At 38.5% G+C, this 22,139-nt stretch overlaps 1 protein-coding gene across 1 annotated transcript in view; it reads left to right on the forward strand.

Moving 5' to 3' along the window:
• RANBP9 (RAN binding protein 9) overlaps positions 1 to 22,139 on the forward strand; it is a 90,838-nt gene that overhangs the window by 47,817 nt on the left and 20,882 nt on the right. Inside the window, 5 exon segments of the mRNA XM_019420012.2 lie at positions 5,117 to 5,169; positions 6,056 to 6,223; positions 10,465 to 10,487; positions 18,181 to 18,365; positions 21,037 to 21,149. Of these exon segments, the coding sequence (XP_019275557.2) occupies positions 5,117 to 5,169; positions 6,056 to 6,223; positions 10,465 to 10,487; positions 18,181 to 18,365; positions 21,037 to 21,149 (542 nt within the window).

Genomic DNA, 22,139 nt, shown 5'->3' on the forward strand with positions numbered 1-22,139 from the left:
AGCTCCTGGGTGGCTCAGTCGGTTATACATCTGACTTTGGCTCAGGTCATGATCTCACAGTTTGTGAGTTCGAGCCCCACATGGGGCTCTGTGCTGACTGACAGCTCAGAGCGTGGAGTCTGCTTCAGATTCTGTGTCTCCCTCTCTCTCTCTCTGCCCCTCCCCCCTCATGTTCTGTCTCTCAAAAATAAATATTATTAAAAAATAATAAAAAATAAATTTCTTGTTCATGTACTTTAAAAATCTTGCCACTCCCTCATTGCTGTGTAATTCGAACTTGCTTTTATATGTCATGCCACACCTCAGACATCTACCAACTATGTTGGTTCACTGCCTGTTACAAGCCACACCCATCCACATCTGCTGTTACAGATTTGCCCGGCAAACAACTTTTCTTCCACCGCTTCACAATAAACCACAAGCTACAGTCCTGTGCCACCCACTTCCCCAAGTGAACTTCAAGTCTTCTTCAGTGCAGGAGGCTATATTTATTGTTGTGTTTATGTATTTTAATCAATTTAGCTTGTGTAAAAATTTTTTTTTGAAAAAAAATTTTTTAATTGGGTTCTTCTCTGTCTTTTTTTTTTTTTTTTAATTTTTTTTTTTCAACGTTTTTTATTTATTTTTGGGACAGACAGAGAGAGACAGAGCATGAACGGGGGAGGGGCAGAGAGAGAGGGAGACACAGAATCGGAAACAGGCTCTCCAGGCTCCGAGCCATCAGCCCAGAGCCTGACGCGGGGCTCGAACTCACGGACCGCGAGATCGTGACCTGGCTGAAGTCGGACGCTTAACCGACTGCGCCACCCAGGCGCCCCTTCTCTGTCTTTTTTAAATGTGTTACTGCTAGAGTTTTGGAATGCCATGCTCTTACCCCATTTTTTCCCATAAGCCCTGTGGTTTTTATTGCATGATTTTGTATAGTGCAGTGAATTTAAGGAACTTAAATGTGATAATATAATGAGATCCCCTCCCCCAGTTTCTGCATTTATAGATATTTTACTGTGAAATAAAATTTTCTTATTTTCATGTGAGAAATGCACGAGTATGCAGCTCAGTGTTCCTGTGACAGTAATAGGTTTTTTTTTTTGTTTTTTTTTTTCTGGCTGCTTTCACTATTTCACTTTATTCTTACTTTTCAGCAGTTTGGCTTGTGACTTGTGCATAGGTGTGCTTTTCTTTATGTTTAACCTGTAGATTATTGAATCTATAAATGCTTTTCCCAGACTTGGGAGATTTTTCTCAAATTTTTAACCCATTTTCTCTTTCTCCTTGTGGGACTCGGGTTTACATGTATGTTAGACCTTTGGATACTGCCTTAGGCAACTCTTTTTTCCCCTCATTTTTCTCTCTGTTCTTCAGATAGCTCTGTCTTCATGTTTACTTAACTCATTTTGCCATTTCCAGTGTGCTGTTAAGTATGTAAGTGCTTATTTCAGGTATTTTTCAGCTCTAGAATTTTTGGGTTTTTTTTTTTTTTATTGTTTCTTCTTCTTTGTTGAAATGATCACAAGCATATTTCCCTTTACGTCCTTGAGCATTGTAACAAGAGTTGCTTTAAATTCTTTATATTTTAATTTCAACCACTCCATCATCTCAGGGTCATTCTGTTTTTTGTTTCTTTTCTCTTGGATATGGGTCATGTTTTCCCGTGTCTTTATATGTAAAGTACCGTTAATTGTATTCTAGCGTGTTAGGTATGGATTATAGAATTTTAAAATAATAGTATTTTGAGGGATTATTTTTAGTTACATATGTCATCATTTTTTGTGCTGATTATTGTTTCTTTGACCCTTGCATTTCTTCTGTTGTTTTTTTTTTTTTTTTTTTTTTACTTTTTCACTTTCTGGTAAAGCATATCTTGAAGTAGTTCTTTTGTGAGGGTCTGTGGATAGTAAAACTGTTAGCTTTTTAGTGTCTTTAAATACCTTCTGCTGCCCTCATTTTCAGTGCAGCTTGATCTGGGCATTAAGTTCTAGGTTCTTTACCTTAAGTTCTAGACTGTTCTTTACCCTTAGTGCTTTGTGCCATTGTTTATTGCCATCAACTGCCGCTGGGGCAAAATCTGCTGTCAGTCTAATGGTCTTTTCTTGGAGGGACATAAGCCGCATCTTCCCTTTGGAAGCTTTTAGGATTAAGTGTTACCGATATTCTGTAGTGTGTCCGCGTGCGGGTTTATTTTTTTTTTTTATTTTTTTTTTTTGTTAATTTTTTTTTCAACGTTTTTTATTTATTTTTGGGACAGAGAGAGACAGAGCATGAACGGGGGAGGGGCAGAGAGAGAGGGAGACACAGAATCGGAAACAGGCTCCAGGCTCCGAGCCATCAGCCCAGAGCCTGACGCGGGGCTTGAACTCACGGACCGCGAGATCGTGACCTGGCTGAAGTCGGACGCTTAACCAACTGCGCCACCCAGGTGCCCCGTGCGGGTTTATTTTTATCTTCTTCAGTGTGTGTGCGCTTTCAATTCAACAATGATAGTTTTCAGTTGTGGAAAATTAGCTACCTATCTTAATAAACACTGATGTTCTGCTTTAATTTTCCGTGCTAATGGCTCCTTTTTCCTTTTACGTATCCTAAATGTCCTTTTTAAATTGTTCCCTCTGTCTTAATTGTACACTTGTGTCATCTAGAATGAATTCTTGTTGCAGTTGTATGTATTTCCTTGGCCTATGTTTGGTATATCCTATAGAGTTTGGCTTTTGTAGCTCATTTTGATTAGAGAATTTAAAGTTTCTCTTCATTTTGTGCATCTTTTTCTATCCTCCTTTTCTCCTTATGACAGTTTGTACTTTCTAACCCCTGGGCCCCCAAACAAAAGCTGGTAGAAGAGTCTTCCAGTTCTCCCTTCAGGGGGATTGGCAGCCTGGCAGAGTCAGTCCCTGATCGTTCAACAGCTTTGCTCAGGTTTAGTCAGGAGGCTACTGCTAGCCTTATCTAGGCCACGGTGTCCAGTAGGCTTAAGCCAAGGCAACAAGTGGTATCGGTATTTTCTTCTCTTCCTTTCAGGAGCGGAAGCCTGTTCCAGTCTTTGGTCTTAAGCAGTGAGCACGGCTGATGTGCCTCCTGGGGAGCATTTTTAGTCACCGTTTTCCCAGAAGGGGAAACTCGTAGCCGTTAATGGGTGCTCCTAGACCCAGGACCTTGCAGGTCTGCCGTCGTATCCCTGCTCGCAGCTTCGTGTTTCTTCTCAAAGACTTAAGTCTTGTACTTTATTAAGTCTTTTGTTTCTCCCAATACTTACATTGCATGTAAAATACGTGCAATACTCTCAAAATCCTTCTAGTTTTGAAAATCCGTTGGGAATCTTTCTTAAATCTTATTACATGTATAAATTTTAGAAAGATACTCTTTTTTTGTACTGGCAGGCTATCCAAATACATAGTATATCCATGTATTTATAGCTTTTATTTTAATATTTGTTTTCATGCCGTGGGACTCCTGTTTTATGATTTCTGTAGTTTTGTGACTGTATATTTACACACACCACTTTTTTTTCTCTGGTTACTACTAAAAGAGAAACGTAAATGTTGGTCTCATTTCTAGTCACTTTGCCAAAATAATTATAGTTGACCTCTGAACAACACGGGTTTGAACTGCATGGGTACACTTATATGCAGATATTTTTCAATAAATGCAGCACGGTAGATGTATTTTTTCTCCCTTATGATTTCCTTGACATTTTCTTTCTTTAGACACAACTGTATTGTAAGAGTACGGTGTGTAATGCACATAGCATACCAAATATGTGTCAGCTGACCGTTCATGTTATTGATAAGGCTTCTCTGGTCCATAGCAGACAATTAGTTAGGGAGAATCAAGTTATACTTGGATATTTGACTGCATGGGGGTCAGTGTTGCAACCCCCTGCATTGTTCAAGGGTCAACTGTAATTCTAAAAACTTTTAGTAGACTCTGTGGTTTTCTATGTATATAATCATAGCGACTACGGGTAAAGATTATATCTTTTAATATTATACTAGTTATTTTTATTAAATTACCTGAAAACTTCAAAACAGTGTTTAACAGTTGTAGACAACTCCATGTCCTGATTTTAATGGAAATGGCTTCAGGGTTTACTGTTGAATATCTTCCTGTATTAGAGTTGGGCGGGGGGTGGGGTGGGGGGGGGAGGTGTGTCATATTTTAGTTTCCTTAGACTCTTATTTTGCTTGAGTTTTTATTAGAAATGTAGCTGAAATTGGTCAAATGACATTTTATTTTAATGTTTATTTTTGAGAGAGAGCAGGAGCCGGTGAGGTGCAGAGAATGAATGAGGGCGTGGTGGGGGGAGGGGTGGGACATACAGATTTTGAAGCAGGCTCCAGGCTCTGAGCTGTCAGCACAGAGCCCAACGCGGGGCTTGAACTTACAAACCGTGAGATCATGACCTGAGCCGAAGTAGGATGCTTAACCGACTGAGGCATCCTGTCAAATGCCATTTTAAATCCTGGTGCAATCATAGTCAATTAGCCTTTTAACAAACTGGATTCAGTTTACTGTTTTATTTAGTTGTTGGGTTTTTTTGTGTCAGTATTTACAGGTGTATTGCTTTATACTTTTCCACTTTTCTCCTGTCTTTATAGGTTTTATTAATATTTCATAAGCTTTTAAAAGTACTTTTAAGTGTAATTTTATTAAATATTTCAGATGTTTTTATATGAATTTGACATCCTTTTTTTTTCTAAATCTGTATCTCTGTTCCTTTTTTTGTGGTCTAGATCTTTACTGTGTCTTTTTAGAAATATATTTGTTTCCTAATTATTGTTTTCTTTTTCTTCCACAATCCCCCTACACTTTTTATTAGAAGTCTTAATCCTAAATATTTGTGTGGATAAGTTGAAAGGTTTTTCTAGTTGTTAGTAGAGTGCATAATTATTTCTAATAGTTGGGGTGTCTTTATGAATGAGTACTGTATGAATTTACTGTGAATCTGGGTTTTATTGTGCTTAATATTGTCCTTTTTGCCATTTAATGAATTGTAATAACTGTTTTGTAGCTGTCCTAGGAGTTTCAACTTGGGCTGGGTTCTGATGTTTCAGGGTGTTGGGTAGTTTTTTTACATATATGGTTATAATAACATGCTTTTCTCCCCCCTCCCCCCCTTTTTTAACAGTTACATGGGAATTGGTCTTTCTGCTCAAGGTGTGAACATGAATAGACTACCAGGTACTTGTGATTGAATTATAGTACTGTCCTACAACTACTTCTTTCTGGTTAAATTTGAAGTAATAATTTGAAATCGTTAAATACTGATTTTTCTGTGTTTTTAATCACGTGTATTACGAGTTCAAAGTGGAAGCCGAGAGGTTTTAAAAAATTCAAATTTTATGTTATTTAGCAAAACTTACGTGTACTATGCATGTTTTTGGTTTTTTGGGTTTTTGGGTTTTTTGCTTGTTTTGTTTTGGCATTTTAACTTCCAGTATATAGCCATATCAACTGCTTTAACTATTTTCATGTGATTGGTTGGTTCTCTTTGCTACCCAGCACATTCCTGGCTTTTAACCTGTTGTCATTTGTTTAATGTTCTGGGAATGTAGGCTAATAGGAAAAGTAAACTAAGGAAGGTGTGAAAGTGATTCTTGGATTATATTTTCTGGTATCCCGCTTACCAATGTTAAAAAATTAATTTGGGGGGAAACTTTTTGAAAATAGAAAAATCTTATATTTTACACTAAATGCTCTGTGTGTGTGTGTGTGTGTGTGTGTGTGTGTGTGTGTCTAAGCCAAATCAAAGCAAAATTCCTTTGGTCTGATAGCAAAGGAAATATGCATGGAAAATGTGACTTTTTTTTTTTTTTTTTTAAATGGTAGGAGTCTTGTTTAATGCATGTTTTAGTCTTCTGTGTGGCATATTTTCCTTAGTGTTGTGAGCAGTATTTTAATGTAGAAATCATGTGGTGTAATTGTTGAGAATTTAAATGTACATTTGGGAATTTATCTTTGTGCTCTTGTTTGTTGTACCATTCTTGCTTGTCATAATCTTAGTGAATAGCTCTCGTACAGAGGAACCTGACTTTTCATTGTAAATATACTGGAACTTTCTCTCTAGGCTGGGATAAACATTCATATGGTTATCATGGGGATGATGGACATTCATTTTGTTCTTCTGGAACGGGACAACCTTATGGACCAACTTTTACGACTGGTGATGTCATTGGCTGTTGTGTTAACCTTATCAACAATACCTGCTTCTACACCAAGAATGGACATAGTTTAGGTACTAAGATAACGTATTGCATGTAAAATAACCGAATACTGTGATTATTGTACTTACAGCATGGTAGTCACATTTATTATGTAGTTCTCTGTTATAAATAGTTGCCCGTAGACATTATTTCTTTGTTCCTTCCAGGTGGAGGTTGAGCAAACGGCGAAAATTTGTATTCTGTGAAGGCCACATTGTATCACATGTACGGGAATAACTGTGAAAATAATCCCCGGGGCTCTCACGTGTTTATTCTAGTAATAGAAGTAAATGCTAAGTGTTCTCTGCTTTGCTTTGAGTAAAACACTTCGTAGCATGACTGAAGTCTCTAGGTAACAGGTGCTAAGGGGAAGAGAAGGGCTGTCAGTTGGTATTGTAGTATGGGGGAATAATGAAGGAAAAGATTGGTACTATCAAGCAAACCAAAGGCCGTGACCTACTGAAAGGTCAAGCCTGCTAACAGTGTGATGACTGCAGGATGATGGCTACAAGTTAGTTCTGCAGAAAGGAGCAGAACTGAAAGGAAAAAAATAACAGCAGGATTTCTACGGGTAAGAGACAGATGGCAGATACACAATAAACAGGTTAATGGAAACACGAAGAAGCCCGTCCATTGTAAGACGAGTAGGAAATTAGGCTTTTTTAGTTGCGTGTGCACCCACAGCACTTCAAATTCCGAATCGTATGCGGTTGTTACACTCGCTTTTCTTAGAAGTCTTTTTGCTTTCGTTTTTATACAGAAGGTATAAAGAAAGAATGGTAAGACTGATGCTTTTACAAATAAAATGGTTTCACATTATTTGAAAAATCCTTGGCTCAAAGCAAATTATTTCTGATGAGGTAAAGCGTAAGGAAGCAAAAAGTAATAAGTAGCTTCAGAAGGCAGAAATTTCAGTTGGCTCATAAACAGTATTGAAAAATTAGACTGCAAATAGTGTCCTTAGGCAAATAAGAGATGTTCTTTGATAGAACACAAAAGCTGTTGTGTCTTTCATTTCATCGTGGGAAATTCTAAGTGTTTTGCTACATTGGTAATAGCTATTCCTTTCTAGTGTCTCAGCATCTTCGTGGTATGCAGTTAATGTCTTCACATTTATATATGGCTTCAATCTTTTCCTTCCAAGTTTTAATATTGATCCTGAAGCCCTGTGTTACCTGACTAAAAGGTCATTCCAAGTCCATACTAGACCCTTATATGGTCCTTGGTACAGGAACGTTGATTCAGGACGCCAGGCAAAACGTGTGTGTTTAAGGTTGGGTTGCTGTGGCCAGCCAGTTTCCAGAAGGATGCAGCCTCTTCAGCTTCTTTGTTAATAACTGCTTTGGCTCTGACTTATCAAAGCAGTTAACTGGGATGGTCTCAGTGGCCTTGCTCGCGTCAGATATTTGGTCTTAAGTTGGGAGAAATCTGCTTTGAGGTATGACTTTCGATTCAAAAATGCAAAGGAAGACATGTTTTTAAAACTTTATTCCAGAGAAAAAAATTCTATTTTGGGCAGTGGAAAGATCATAGGTGATGTGCCAGTTTCCTGTTCGAGTTTCACAAACATTTATGTTGAGGTTTTCTCTTGAATAAGAAACAGTTTTTAAAATGTGAGATGCTTTTTAGGAAAAGGGTACTTTAGTGATGGGATCACATTCTAATTTTAAGTAAATTTGAGACATTTGTCATGATTCGTTTCTAAAAGTAATGGTTATTAGGCCCACAGAGAGGCAGTATAAGAGCGATTGAAATGGGTTCTTTCGTTGCCTGCGTTTGTCTCCTGGCTTAGGCCTTGTGACCTTAGCAGGTTAGTATTTGTGTGCCTCAATTTGTAAAACAGGATTACTATAATACCCACCTTTTTTTGGTTGTTCAGGTCGACTGAAATGACGCATGCGAAGTTCTGAGGCGATTGCCTGGCACATAGTGAGGATGCACTAAATGTTGTTTATTATCATTGTTTGCCAGGGTCTGGGCTAGATGCTGGAAGTCCAGTGGTAAAAAAGGACTCCTCTAGGACAGAGGTCAACAGACCATGGCTCATGGTCCAGATTGGTCTCCTGTCTTTTTTTTTTTTTTTTTTTTTTTTAAGTAAAGTTTCATTGGAACGTAGCCACACCCATTCATTTGTGTAATGTGTATGGTTGCTTTCCCTGTTTCGGTGGCAGAATTGAGCAGTTGTGACAGAGGCCATACGGCCTAGAGAGCAGAACATACGTACTGTCTTTACAGAAGTGTGCTTACGTAACTTTGATCCGAATACTGGCATCTAGAAAATAAAATGTTATTTCCACAGTGTCGTTGTGTACTTCCTGGAGTGGATAATTTCTACCCAAAAGGTGATACGTCTTTAGCTTCTGTTTCGTGAAGGTTTTCAAAACTGGATATTTACTGATCATAGAAATAGAAATGGAGAAGTTTTTATTTGAGGAAATAGGTAAAGGAGAAACAGTTCGGTATGCAGGTTAACTTAATTGGGAAAGTTTTTTACTTGTTTTATTGAATATTATCAATTGAAGGTCACTTTTTGGAAAACCTCTTGCCAAGTCACAAAATGAGAAATATTAAAAAAGTGTCTTCTGTGTGAAATTTCAATAATTACACTAGTTACAGTGGCATCTTCCTGTGGTCTGGATGTGTACAGGTTGTGGTAGCTGGGTTTGGCCACGTTCCAAAGGTTCATGTGTGGAATTGGGTTTTTCCATTAGAGTTTTTGGTGAAGACTGAAGATTTCAGTAATAACAGAAAGGAACTTCTGCTGAAACTATAAAAGTAGACGGTCTTTGCTATAACAGACATCTTTGAGGAAAATAATTTGTCAGGCTGCTAATTTATGGCAAATGGTAAAGATATGAATGGCAACTAAAATATTCTCTGTTGTTTTCTGTATCCTGTTTAGTTTTCTGAAAATTTTAGAATAAATTTTCATATTTGGCCTGTAGTCCCTTTGCTTTCCATTTATGAATGAAGCCAAAATGATCAGGATGTTTCACAGGGGACTTGGGGGAACCTCCAGCTTTGTTTGCCTTTTGACAAGCCAACATGAATTTACTAGTTTTTAAAAGTCATAAAAATAAGACTTTGACTACAAAACACTATTTCTACACATTTACTAAAAACCATCGAGTAGAGATGTATATAGTCTGTCTTTCAGTTTTATTACTTTAATATCAGATAATTGTGTTTTCTGATGGTATAGCACAATTACAGAGCCATAAAATCTCACGTGGGGAGATACCATAAAGATAATTTAACAGAAACGCCCTCAATTTTTAGATGATGATCAGTCCCAGAGAGGTCATGGTATTGGTGTGGGTTTTTGTTTTGGTTTGTTTTGGTTTGGGTTTTTTTTGCTTTGTTTTAATGTGTATTTAGACTGGAAGAACTGAGATTAACTGACTAGCCAACAACATCTCCTCCTCTTTTTCTAGAGCTCATTTTTTTAAACCTATCAATGAGATCCTACAGAAATGTTTGGTTTATTTATTATTTTATTTTCCGCTAAGTAACATATTTAAATACTTGAAGAGAGATTATTAAGTCGTCATTTCAGGATGCCAGTAGACTTACTCCAATGACGTCACGTTATTCAAGTATATTTGGAAAATGACTGTGTTCAAATTACTGTCAGGACATTCATGAGAAGTTCTCAACCGTGTAAATCTTGATTCTTTGAGTGAGGAATTGACTTTTGTCACAGAACAGTCAAGTTATTTAAGAATGTACTTTCATGGGAAACATTTTTTTTTAAGGAAACACAAATACCGTATTTTGCATTGTTCACTTTTCTTTTTCTTGGTAACAAAAGAAATCTCCGCGCCCCTCCACCCCCCCCCCCCCGAATTACTGAAAAACTAAATCCAGGTGAGGAAGATTAAGTGATAAGACTGGATAGAGCAGCTTGGGTGTTGGCCAAAAATCAGATGTCACTGTCGTGCAACCGGTATTCTCGCAAGGGTCCTCACATAGCCTAGGAGATAGATCTAAAACCATTTTTCAAGATGGTACCCCATAAACAGACTTGGTGTGTGACTAAGAAGGATGTGGACTTTGAGAGGAGATAGCATTCACTCCAACCTCTGTTGGTGTTCTTGAGAAAAATGCTGGTCTCATTATTTTATATTTAGCCTTTAAATTTTTCCTTTCCTTCCTTTGCCATTCCTTCCCTTGTTTTCAGTTATAAATTCAGTTCAGCTTTGTCACTGTTGTCTGCCTTTGAAAAACCATTTCTAATGCCACTTTTTTTGGTTTTTGTTTGTTTGTTTTTTAGGTATTGCTTTCACCGACCTACCGGTAAGACATAATTTCTTTTACAAGCAGTCTTGCATTTTTAATTAAAAGAATTTAAACTAGTATTAAGCATGTGTGGAATTCAGTCTTACTGATAATTATTAATTTTAGAATGCCATGCGTAGAATAGAGATCCTTTCTGTAGCCACCGCTGTTGTGCACTTTAGAAATTAAACTCCCAAGTTGCTCTGGGTGCCATGGCACAAGGGAACTTTGTTGTAGCTAAAAAAAAAAAAAAATCAGGATTGATTCTTAGACTACACCTTGTAATGTCACTGCATTCACTTGGTATCCCTGAACTTTTCAGCAGGTGGCTGTGCCACAGTTCTGGTCATTTATTAATGCAGTTGTATATTGAGTGCCTGCTGGTGACAGGTTCTGTGCTTGGGATACGTCATTCATCAAAACAGGTGGAGGTCTCTCTCCTCTTGAAGCATTCACGCTGGGGAATAGAGAATAAACAATTCATTAAAAACAAGTAAATTATAACCTATTTTAAGTACTTTTTAAAGAAAGAAAACGTGGGCGTAGCAAAGACAGAAGAGGAGCTGTACGGTTTGCTCACCTTTGCTCAGGGTAAGTCTCGAGCAGAGACTTGTGGCGAAGTGAGGGAGTCAACTGAATGGGTATGTAGAGAAGGGCACAGGCAGAGGGAACAGTCAGGGGAGCCGTACTGAGGCAGGAGCACAGAGAGTGCTAGGTGAGTCAGAGGTCATGGTGGGAGAGGACGAGCTAGATCACAGAGGCCTTGAGAGCCATTGTAGGGACTCGGCGTTTACTATGAGTGAGAGGCAGAGACCCTGCAGGGTTTGAGGTATAACTTAAGTTTTAAAGGGTCACTGACTGCTGGTTGAGACCTAGACAGGGACAGGGAGTAAGGGTAGAAGCAAGCAGACCTGTGAGGAGGCCATTGAGAAATTGAGGCAGGAGATGATGGTGACTCCCCTCATTAGAGATGTGAGAACTGGTGTGATTCTAGATACATTGTCGAGTCAGAGGCTGTCCATTGTCATGTGCATCATGTATATATAACCCTACAGTAAGGGAAAAAACCTAACAAACAATGATACGATGCTTTCTTGTCACTTAGAATTTTTATTTTGTATTTATTGAATTATCTCAGCGTATTTAGAGGTTTTTAATCCATATCACTCGTTGCACACTTAAAAACAATAAGATATGCAATATAGATTGATTGAGGTATTCCCCAAACTTAATGTCAAGAGTCCAACCTTTGAAATCACTTTCTTAGAGTTGACATCTGGTTGTCTACATGATGGGGGCTTCTGGGCCATCAAGAACGTTTCTTAAGAGCTGTCCATTACGTCTCTGGCATTTTCTTCTAAGCTCCTGGTGCCATTGTGCAGGCTCTGATGACAGCCCTTTTTAATATTACCAAAAGGTACTAACCAGAGGTTTTCTGACAGCAGTCAGGACTCTGATACTTCTTTCTTAGTTGGTCCGTTCATGACTTGTTGACTAAAATTGCAGTGATCCATGTTTCACCAGGAAAAACGTTGTTTTAACAAATTCACACTCCTGTGGGCACAGCGACAGCTGCCTGACCAGACACATGTAAGGTGCCACTGATGATAAGACACGTTCCAGTTTCCGAGAAGTTTTGAGAAAAGTGACAGGAGAATCAGGCAGAGAATAGTCATCTGACCTGTAGATTATTAATATTCCTGAAGAAAATTTTAGGGGAGGAAAAAAACCCAGAAAGAAATCGAAGTTATAATAGAAAACAACTCTGCTAAGCCAAGGAGAATTTGGAGTCTAAAATCAACATGCTCGCCAGGAAGCATTATTTAATAATAAACAGTGATGGGACAGGTGTTTCTTTTTTTTTTTTTTAATTTTTTTTTAACGTTTTATTTATTTTTGAGACAGGGAGAGACAGAGAATGAACAGGGGAGGGTCAGAAAGAGGGAGACACAGAATCTGAAACAGGCTCCAGGCTCTGAGCTGTCAGCACAGAGTCCGACGCGGGGCTCGAACTCATGGACCGCGAGATCATGACCTGAGCCGAAGTCGGCCGCTTAACCGACTGAGCCACCCAGGCGCCCCAAGGTGTTTCTTTTTTTGAAAAAATATGTCATCTTGGGGTTTTGTCTTGTGTTTGTTCCAAAGTAAGTTCCAGGTAAAGAGTTAAATGAAAAAACAGAAATCAATATGATTGAACAAAACCCCAACTGAGAGCCAGAGGCAAGAGAATTTTCTGATGGATTGGATGTGAACGTATGAGAAAGAGGATAGATAGGACTTGGAGATTCTTGGCCCGAGGAACGGAAAGGATGGCGATGTCACTTACTGATAGAGGGCTGTGTGTAAGGGAAGCAGGCTTTGAGTGGGGGTGGATCTGGCGTTCAGCTTTGGAAAAGTGAAATGGACTTGCCAGGTATATACAGCGTTCAAGAGCATGATCTGAGCTGGGGACGAAAACTTGGGAGTCTTTGGCATTTCAGTATGTAAATGTAAAGTCACGAGACTGTGACGTCAACAAGGGAGTGTGTGTAGGCAGAGAAGAAGGGGCATGCATGTTTGGGAGAAGAGATGGGAGCGGCAAAGGGAGATTGAGACGGAGCAACGGGTGAGGTAGGAGGAAGACTTAGAAGCGAGTGTGTCCACAAAGCCACGTGAAGAAAACCTCTCTAGAAGGAAGGAGTCAGCAGCTGTGTCAGATGCCCATGCGATAGATCCCGTAAGCTAAGGGCTGAGAATTGACCGGCGGATTTAAGCAGAGTGGAGGTCGCTGGTGACTTTGACAAAGTTTCAGTCGACTGAGTGACGGGGAAATCCTCATTGGAAAGGGTTTAAGAGAGAATAGGAGGAGGGGAATCACAGAGTACGGACAACCTGGTGGAGAATTTGACTGCACTAGGGAGGAAACAAGTGGGTTGTCGTGGCTGGTGGCAGAGGTGGGAGCAGTGAAAGATTTTTTGATTTACTAGGATGTTTATTTGCTGGTGAGAATGATTCAGGAACAGCCAAACAAGTTAACATAAAGGGAGAGGTACACCGTGAGTGGACAAGCTGGGGATCACATGACTCGTGGAGGGGAGGCTGCAGAGAAGAGCATCTGTGGAGGGGCCAGGGGTGGGGTGCAGGTGTGGATGCTGGCACGCAGGTCAGTGTGGCTCAGAACCATCGCAGAGGCTTCAGGCAACACTTGAGTTTCATTTGCAGTTGGCCAAAGGGTTCGGCTGGTTGGGTGTTTGGGGGCGTTTTTTCCTCTTTGTGACCCAAAGTAAGTAGAACCAACTTGTCGGAACAAGCAGATGTTTTATGAGCTCTTGTTCCTCACTTTCATGAGTGGTGACAATTTGGAAAAGACTCGCCGGTTGTAGACATGTTGACTATTTTTGTGTTGCCTTCTGGTTATTTTTGTCCCATTTTAGAATCACTGGTTATGTTTCTTGCCTTGTCTATAATTAGCTGGTGGTAACTTTTTACCAACAGTGGGTAAAGTGGTAGTTAGGGTAGTGTTACAAGTTTTGTTTTGTTTTGTTTTGTTTTGTTTCAATATAGTGGTTCTGAGAGCCTTTTATTCTTAGGATTCTGAGATCTGCTGGGACTTCCACATGCAGCACAGCATTCCGCTCCTTGAAAAGGAAAGGAAAAGTGAATCTTTCCCTTAAGGGCCCCACCAAAGAAGTATTTCTGTGTTCTCTCCCTGTGATCTCTCACTGGCCAGCTGTAGCATTAAATCCTGGTAGAGAGTGTATTTACAGAAAAAAAAAGTTTATCTAGACTGTGTTCCATTTATCATGGAACCTAGGGTGTTTACATGGCTCTGAAAACCCTACATTACATCTTTTCCAGAATAATCTTTCTTCCCCAGCTCACCTCACCAGTTGGAAAAATATCCATCTATAAACTAATTTCACTTTGGGATTACATAAATTCTTTCTTTTTTGTTATAGAAGCTGTCCTCATTTAAAATGATGCTATTTTCCAGCTCTTTAGGCTGATTTGAAATCTACTTTTTATAGATAACATTATTCTTTTTGTTTCTTTTCATTTCATTTCTTTTCATTAGAAAACATCTTTAGAACAAGATTATGCTACTGAATTTGATTTTGTGTGTGTATTTAGTTTTTGAATATTATTTTTAGTATCTTTATCTTTAATACATTAATAGAAATTATGAGATCTATGTTTCTCTTCATAGAGACTTATTTTCATTTTTGTCTGATTCTACATGAGAAGGGGTGATCTTTTTTTTTTAATGTGTTAAGTTTCCTAGAAAACATTGTTTTACATAAATCCACAACCTAGATTCATGCCGTATCATGGAAGAACCTTGAAAGCATTTTGCTAAATGAGCGAAGACGGTCACAAAAGACCACGTATTGTATGAATCCTGTTTGTGTGAAACGTCCAGAATAGGCAGCTGCATACGGTCAGGAAGTAGATGAGTGGCGGTCAGGGGTTACAGGATGGGGAGCAGGAGGTGACTGCTAGTGATAAAAATGTCATAAAATTAAGTAGTGGTGATGGTTGCACAGCTCAGTGACCATACTGAAAACTGTTGTGTTGCTACATTCTGTTTTTAGAAACCTGTAGTCCAGCAAGTTATCTATTAGATTTTTTTTTTTTTATAATGTATAGTTTAGCCACTTAAGCCATTCCTTTCTCCTCAGTTCTTCAGGTTTGAAGTTGAGTAAGCGGTATAAAAAATACTGTTACTTTTCATTGAATCCAACTGACTTTACCACTTCTAGTTTTTTATCACGTCCTGATTACAGAAGTAATACACAGTGTTAAGTATTTGAATAATAAATGTTTGTAAATACAGAAAGGGTACAAAAGAGAAGTTTCTCGAAATTCCAGCCTGTTTAGACATGATGGCTGCATTGAATATATATCCTTCCAGGTCTGTTTCTGAATTTAGGTTAGCCAGTATGTCCATTATTTAAATGTTTACAGCAGAGGTGAGGTCATAGTTTATGTACTAGTCTCTAGCTTGCTTTTCTGCATTTAGGAATATAACATCTTTCTGTGTCAGCATACAAATTTTTTACTCTTGTTTTTTGCTTGCTTTTGATATCTTATTGTATGATGCGCTACCACGATTTCTGAGATGCACATTTTTTCATATTTTGACACTTATTTTTTTAAGTTTGTTTCTTTTTGAGAGGGAGAATGAGTGGGGGAGGGGCAGAGAGAGAGGAAGAGAGAGAGAATCCCAAGTAGGCCCCGCACGTCAACGCAGAGCCCAGTGTGGGGCTCGAGCTCACGAACCTGTGAGATCATGACCTGAGCCGAAGCCAGATGCTTAACCGACTGAGCCACCCAGGCACCCTTCTGTTTTGACTTTTATAAACTGGGGGTGCATCTTAGAATCTGTGGCCTGCCACATTTAATTGGAAGTGTTTTTTCTTAGACATAAAATGATGGTATGTCTTACAATTATTGGAGTCTGAGTTTCGATGAATGTGGTATGTAATACCACTTGTGAATGGACATTCTTTTTAACGTTTTTCCATTAAAATAATGCTTCAGGGCGTTATGTTTGTTTCTCTGTAGGATTTAATTCTTAAAAGTGAAATTGCTCTGTCAGTTTTAATAGATTTTGCCAAATTTCTTTCTTAAAAGATGATATCCTTTTACATTGCTGTGCACAGTGGATGAGAGGGTTTACTGTCTCAACCGTCATCAGCATTGGGTATTCTTAGCTTTTAAAATCTTAATCTAATGTGCAAAAAATTCTTCTTGTTTTAATTTGTATCCTAGGAAGGCCAGTGAGGTTAAGTGTCTCTTCATATTTTCATTGTTATTTGACATTTCTTCTGCAAATTCCGCGTATAGCTGTCACCACTTTAAAAACAATTGAGTTGGCCTTTTAATCTTTGTCCCGTATCTTGAGAATATTGTTTACATTGGGAATGTTGATTCTTACATGTGTAGCAGATTTTTTTCCCCATAAAGTCTATTGTCTTGACGTTTATGGCATGTTTTGTCATAGGGAAGTCTTAATCTGTGTTATGGCACAATTTTATCAGAGTATTTCTGGATGTTGATTTTCTTTTCTAGTGTTGATATGATTATTTTCCCGAGTTCGCCAGGAAAATTTAGATTAGCACACCCCTTTTAAAGCGTCTCTGGGCAGTGCTGAATGTCAGAATCACATTCTGCTTGACAAATGGGATTGCCTTTCACTCTGTTGTTGCCTGTATGAACAGTCTTTGGCTTTATATACTTTTGTTTTAAGGTATGTCAAAGTTTGGTTCTGGAGTTCAGTGGAAAGAATCGTGTGCCAAAAGTGGAGAGGCTTGCGTCCCTTTTTTTATGTGTCTCATTCAGAGATGTGTGCTGCCACTCCCTGGGTCTCAGTTTCCCGGGGGGTGAAATGAGAGGGCTGGAACAAGTGTCTCCCTTATCTCCGGCTTAAAATTGTAAACACTTGCTAGTTTGGTTGATCTGGAATCCGGGCATTTGCATACATCGCATCACCATTTATTTCCCGAATCCAGTGCAATTCTGTTCCTCGGTATTTTGACACAGTATTCCCTTTGTTTCTGATTTTGGTTGCTTGATCATCGATGAGTTGTTGTTAAATACATCCTCTCAGCTTTTTGCTGTGAAATATATCTAAGCATCTTAAATTCACATCCAAATTATCCGCTCTTAATCTTTATCCAATTTTGTAGTGAAAATATTTGTGATAACCATTAAAGCAAAGAAATAAGGCATAAATACAGAGAATAAAGATGAAGTAAGCCTTGGAGTTTAAAGTAAAACTAAGCGTGGATTTGTTGTCAGATTAATCTGTGCTCCAGTCCCTCCTGTGTCGTGATGCATACCATGAGCAAGTTAATTTACCCCAAACCTCACTTTCTTTATCTTTGTAATGCAAATAATAATTATTTCACAGGATTATTATTGTGCTTAAACCCTGCTATTTAGTAGACATTCAGTAATTCATCCGCCCTTTAGGTATGACAACTAGTGATAGACCCAGAAGGATTCCTGTATTTTTTGCATACTTGAAGCTATTAAACTTGATTGTTTAGCTTCAGAATCTTGGAATAGATCTGAATGCATTTCTCTGTGAATTTGATCATCGAAATCCCTTTCCGCTCCCGAAACGTGTGCATTTGAGTCTTTTATTTTTATACAGAGAACCCCACTCTTAATGGCACTGTGTGTTTTGCTTATAATTAAGTTCTCACCACCGTCCCTTTATAATGGCATGCCCAATGCACAGAGAAATGAAATCGGTAAACTTCAAGTGGCGCCTGCCCCGATAGAGTTGTACAGTAACTAGTCTTCTCATGGAGTCTCTAGAAAATGCATCAGACGTATCCTATATGAAAGCATAAATCCGAATTAACGTGTTTACACTTGAATTAATGTGTAACTAGTATGTGACATGTTCTTAAAAGCAAGACTTACGTTTTTGCTTATTAGAAGTATAATGCCACACGGTCTCTGAATAAAACAGGTGCTTTAGGTGGCTTTAGACTTTCTCTTGATGATTAGATTATAGGAAGTGCTACTTTTTGTCGAGCATATGGTCTCACTTCGATTATTTGCTTACTTTTATTTGTCTTTAGCTGATTTTCTTTCTCTGCTGGTTTTGATTGAGATTTTAAACTATTCAAGAAGTAAAATTCTGAAAGGTAGCATTTGAAAGAATGACTGAGTCTTTAAAACAGTTAGATAGATGCTAGTGAAATGTGTTGTCTTACAGCCAAATTTATATCCCACCGTGGGGCTCCAAACACCAGGAGAAGTCGTGGATGCCAATTTCGGGCAGCATCCTTTCGTGTTTGATATAGAAGACTATATGCGAGAGTGGAGAACCAAAATCCAGGCACAGATAGACCGGTTTCCTATTGGAGATCGGGAAGGCGAATGGCAGACCATGATACAAAAGTAAGTGAGGAAGTTTGAATGGACGTTATTCAAAAATATATATATATATATATATATATTTATGAAACATTCTTCTAGTATGAAAGAATATTTATTGAAGCATTTTAATCTCATTTCTATCCTAATAATTTTAGTGTATCATTGATTACATTTAAATCTCTATAAAAAGTAATTTACTTTTCTTAATTAAAAATATTTTTTATATATCCTAATAATTTTAATGTAGTGATGATATTTTAATCTCTATAAAAAGTAATTCACTCTGCTTAAGCGATTAAAAATAATTTCGTATCTGGTCTTACTGATTTGGAGGACAAAATAAAGTGACACTAGATAGCTTGGGTTCGTTCATTTGCTATCCTCAGTAATAGGATTTAATGATTTCCATAGGCTACTTGATTCTGTTGTTAATAGTGCCAACGCAAAAGACAAATTCAGGAAGATAATTTAGGTTGTATAATTCGTGGTTTTTGGACATGAACTTGGCTGTGTCCGGTTCACATATTTATGGGGCTAAAAAAAATAATCCAGTTAAAATAATGGTATAGTTAATGTACTGGAATACACACTTGGGATGTACATTTTGTATTTCAAGTTTTGACTCAATTTTTCCAGTGTGTGGGTTACTCTGTCAGACTAATACCAGCTACTTTTGCTTACTAGGATTCCTGTTGTGCTAAATATTTACTATTTTTCGTGGAGATTCAGGGAGGCTATAATTGCCTCTGTTCTAAATAGGAAAATCTGACCAAAAGCATTCTATGGCAGGAATTTTTAAGAATCTAATTATTTTTAATGCAATTTACTTTTATATGTTCTCATTAGACATTTAAGAGGAAGCAAAAAGAATGAAGATCAAAGAGTTGAGACTATGGAGTGAGGATTCCTAAATGCAGGATTGATACTTAGGATTTAGGATGATACAGAATGGGTAGCAGCAAACAATGGGTGTCAGTAAAAGTACTCTAAACTGAACAACCTGTATCTTAACTCCTTTATGAAAAAAGAGGATTTCATTATGGAAGTCAGCAGGAAAATGCAAGTCCTGTGACAGTCAACTCTGTAGACTGTACCTTTGTGAAAAGGCTAGAGATGACACCTGGGTGTCAGTAGCACTAAACGGTAGCTCTGAAAGCTTGAAATGGTACAGACTTAAAAACTAAGTACCAGTGAATTTAAATAGTCATTTTCACTGCTGTCATCTCACCCAAGAAAATAGCAAAGGCTTGGAGATACCATCTATCCGACAGTGTGTCTTAAATGTCTGTGTAATTGCTTTGAACAGTTGTAAACTTAAAGATACAATGAAATTTTGTGTGTGTGTTTTTTGGAGAAGATAGTGATTGGAAGACATGATGGTAATTTGGAAAACATGCTTCTTCCTTGGAGCTGTTACCATCTGGTATCACAGAAGCTCTCCACCGGTAGTCTTTGCCGGCACACTTGACCCAGCAGTGAAGTCTGGCTGAACACCTCGTGGTCACCATGAGTTAGAGCTCAGATGGGTTGCTGTCCCGGGGTCACCTCCCTTTCATGCTTTAAAAATGGGTGCCGCTGAGCATCCTTGCAGGGGAGTAGTAGAGGAGAGGAAACCTTGTTTATCTTAATTCTGTGGTCAGAGTCCAGTGAGGACCCTCACCGCCACCAAGTCCTTTACACAAGTGACACTCACCATGACCTCCTAGGGGGTCCATTTAAAACAGTTCTTCCCTACCCTTTGAAATTAATTTGACCAATTAGATGAATTAAAATGAAAAATCTGGTTTCTTGGAGATTTGCCCCTCTGCCCCCCAGTCCCTCCTTCCGGAACCACAGCTTCCTTCCCCATTTTGATAGGGCCTCAGTAGTGCCAGATGGAGGCAGGCTTAGGAGTTGAATACTTGGATATATTGGTTATTTGGGTTAATATTGTTGAGTCAAGTTTTTGTAACCTTTTGTGATTAGATGTAAATGTGTTTTGACCGCTTGATGGCCTTTTAAAAAGTACACTTGTTCTTTGGAAGTATGGCACTTCCATGTAAATCACAGCTGAGTCAGTTTTTTGTGTGTACAGTCATACTAATAGATTTAGATTAGAAGGGCAGTTTCTCATTGATTAGTAGAATCGCCCTCAGAGACTTTGTTCTGGAAGATTCTCAGGTTCACCTTAGCGTTTCTTGTGTTCACCTCCTGTGACCCCATCTCTTGTAACTGAGGAGCAGAGAAAGGAGTCGAGCTCCACACAACACAAAAGAGTTAATCTGTTATTTAAAAATTACTGTATTTTATAAAATGCTAACACTTCACTGGGATAAGCCATGCAGTAAAGATGAAACCGAAATTACGGTTAGTGGGATTGAATATAAGGATGGGAATCGTAGGAAAGGCCCCGGGGATAACGGGGAGCCAAGAATCAAGAGCTGTATAATGTCCTTGCCTCTCTAGTGGTAGTTACTCCTAGGGAGAGCACTCTTCACATGGGATTTGCAGCTGCCTTGTTGGAAATATGACATGAATAGAACAAAATGACTTTTTTTTTTTTTTTAACTTTAAAGTGGAGGTTCTTAAAGCCTGGTTTCAAGGGAATAGGTTGGTTTTGTAACATCAGAGTAGATCTTGTTTTATATAACTTGTAGTATGAAGCCTGTATTCTCTTGACTAAAAGATGTGTGTTTCTTCTTTTTATTTTAAGAATGGTTTCATCTTATTTAGTCCACCATGGGTACTGTGCCACAGCAGAGGCCTTTGCCAGATCTACAGACCAGACCGTTCTAGAAGAATTAGCTTCCATTAAGAATAGACAAAGTAAGGACCCTGTGGTGCATGGATAACACTTGTTTTCAGATTATAGGTTTGGTTATATCAATTTTTAGAAATTATATTTTTTAAACTAAGATCTTTTCAAATATATTAACTTAAAATGGATGCCTCTGAAATTTATTTTCACTGACATTTTTGAAGACCACCTTAAAAAACACTCACGTAAGACTGGGTTAGCGTTCCGGACGTAGAAAGAATTTTGGAGAAAGTTTTATAAGGAATGTTTACCATTTTTTCTTTAAAAATGTTTGCATTAGCTTTTAGGAAGTAAACATTAAACAAAAAAAAATTTTTTTTTTTTTTTTTGTAGTTGGTAAAGTAATCCCATGATTAGAGACTAGCAGAGATAATACGTACAAAGCAATGTAAACCTTTGCATTCAAATCGCTCGCTAACCTTAAGGTAGTATTGGTCTTCCGTTGTACTGCCCGGGTGCCGGTGCTGTGGCCAGAGCTGTCGGCCCAGGCTACCAGGGGCACGTCAGTGTGTCGCTCCCACAGTTAGCCTCCTAAGTGACAGTGGCGCAGCTAAGTCCACCGGGGAGGGGGTGGCTTGATGAGACCCTAGGCATCGAAACAACGTGATGGGTGAAAGCGATGTTTTTATAGGTCGCGCTGCTATAAGAACACTTACTCCATTGTGTTGTCACCAACTGTAGGCTTGTCTGTCTTTCTCGCTGTGTTTAAGCTCTGGCAAACCGGAGACGATCACTTTTTTTGTGTGCCCATCATGTAATTGAACAGCTTACCTGACAGCGGGGAACACTCAGTGAATGTTGAATTCAGACTTTACTCCAAGGCTACCTTCTCTCAGTACTGGGTTCAAAAGGTTATCACGTTTGATAAGGCATTTTGAATATTACGTCTTTAATGTTTGCTGTGGTCTTTAAAAAAAAAAAACACAACACTCTACTGAGATATGATTGGCATATTAGATAGAAGCTGACGTATTTAGTGTGTAAGTTGAAGAGTTGGG

The sequence above is a fragment of the Panthera pardus genome, unplaced genomic scaffold, assembly GCF_024362965.1.
Source record: "Panthera pardus isolate Hobbes unplaced genomic scaffold, ASM2436296v1 HiC_scaffold_17, whole genome shotgun sequence".
Lineage (NCBI taxonomy): Eukaryota > Metazoa > Chordata > Mammalia > Carnivora > Felidae > Panthera > Panthera pardus.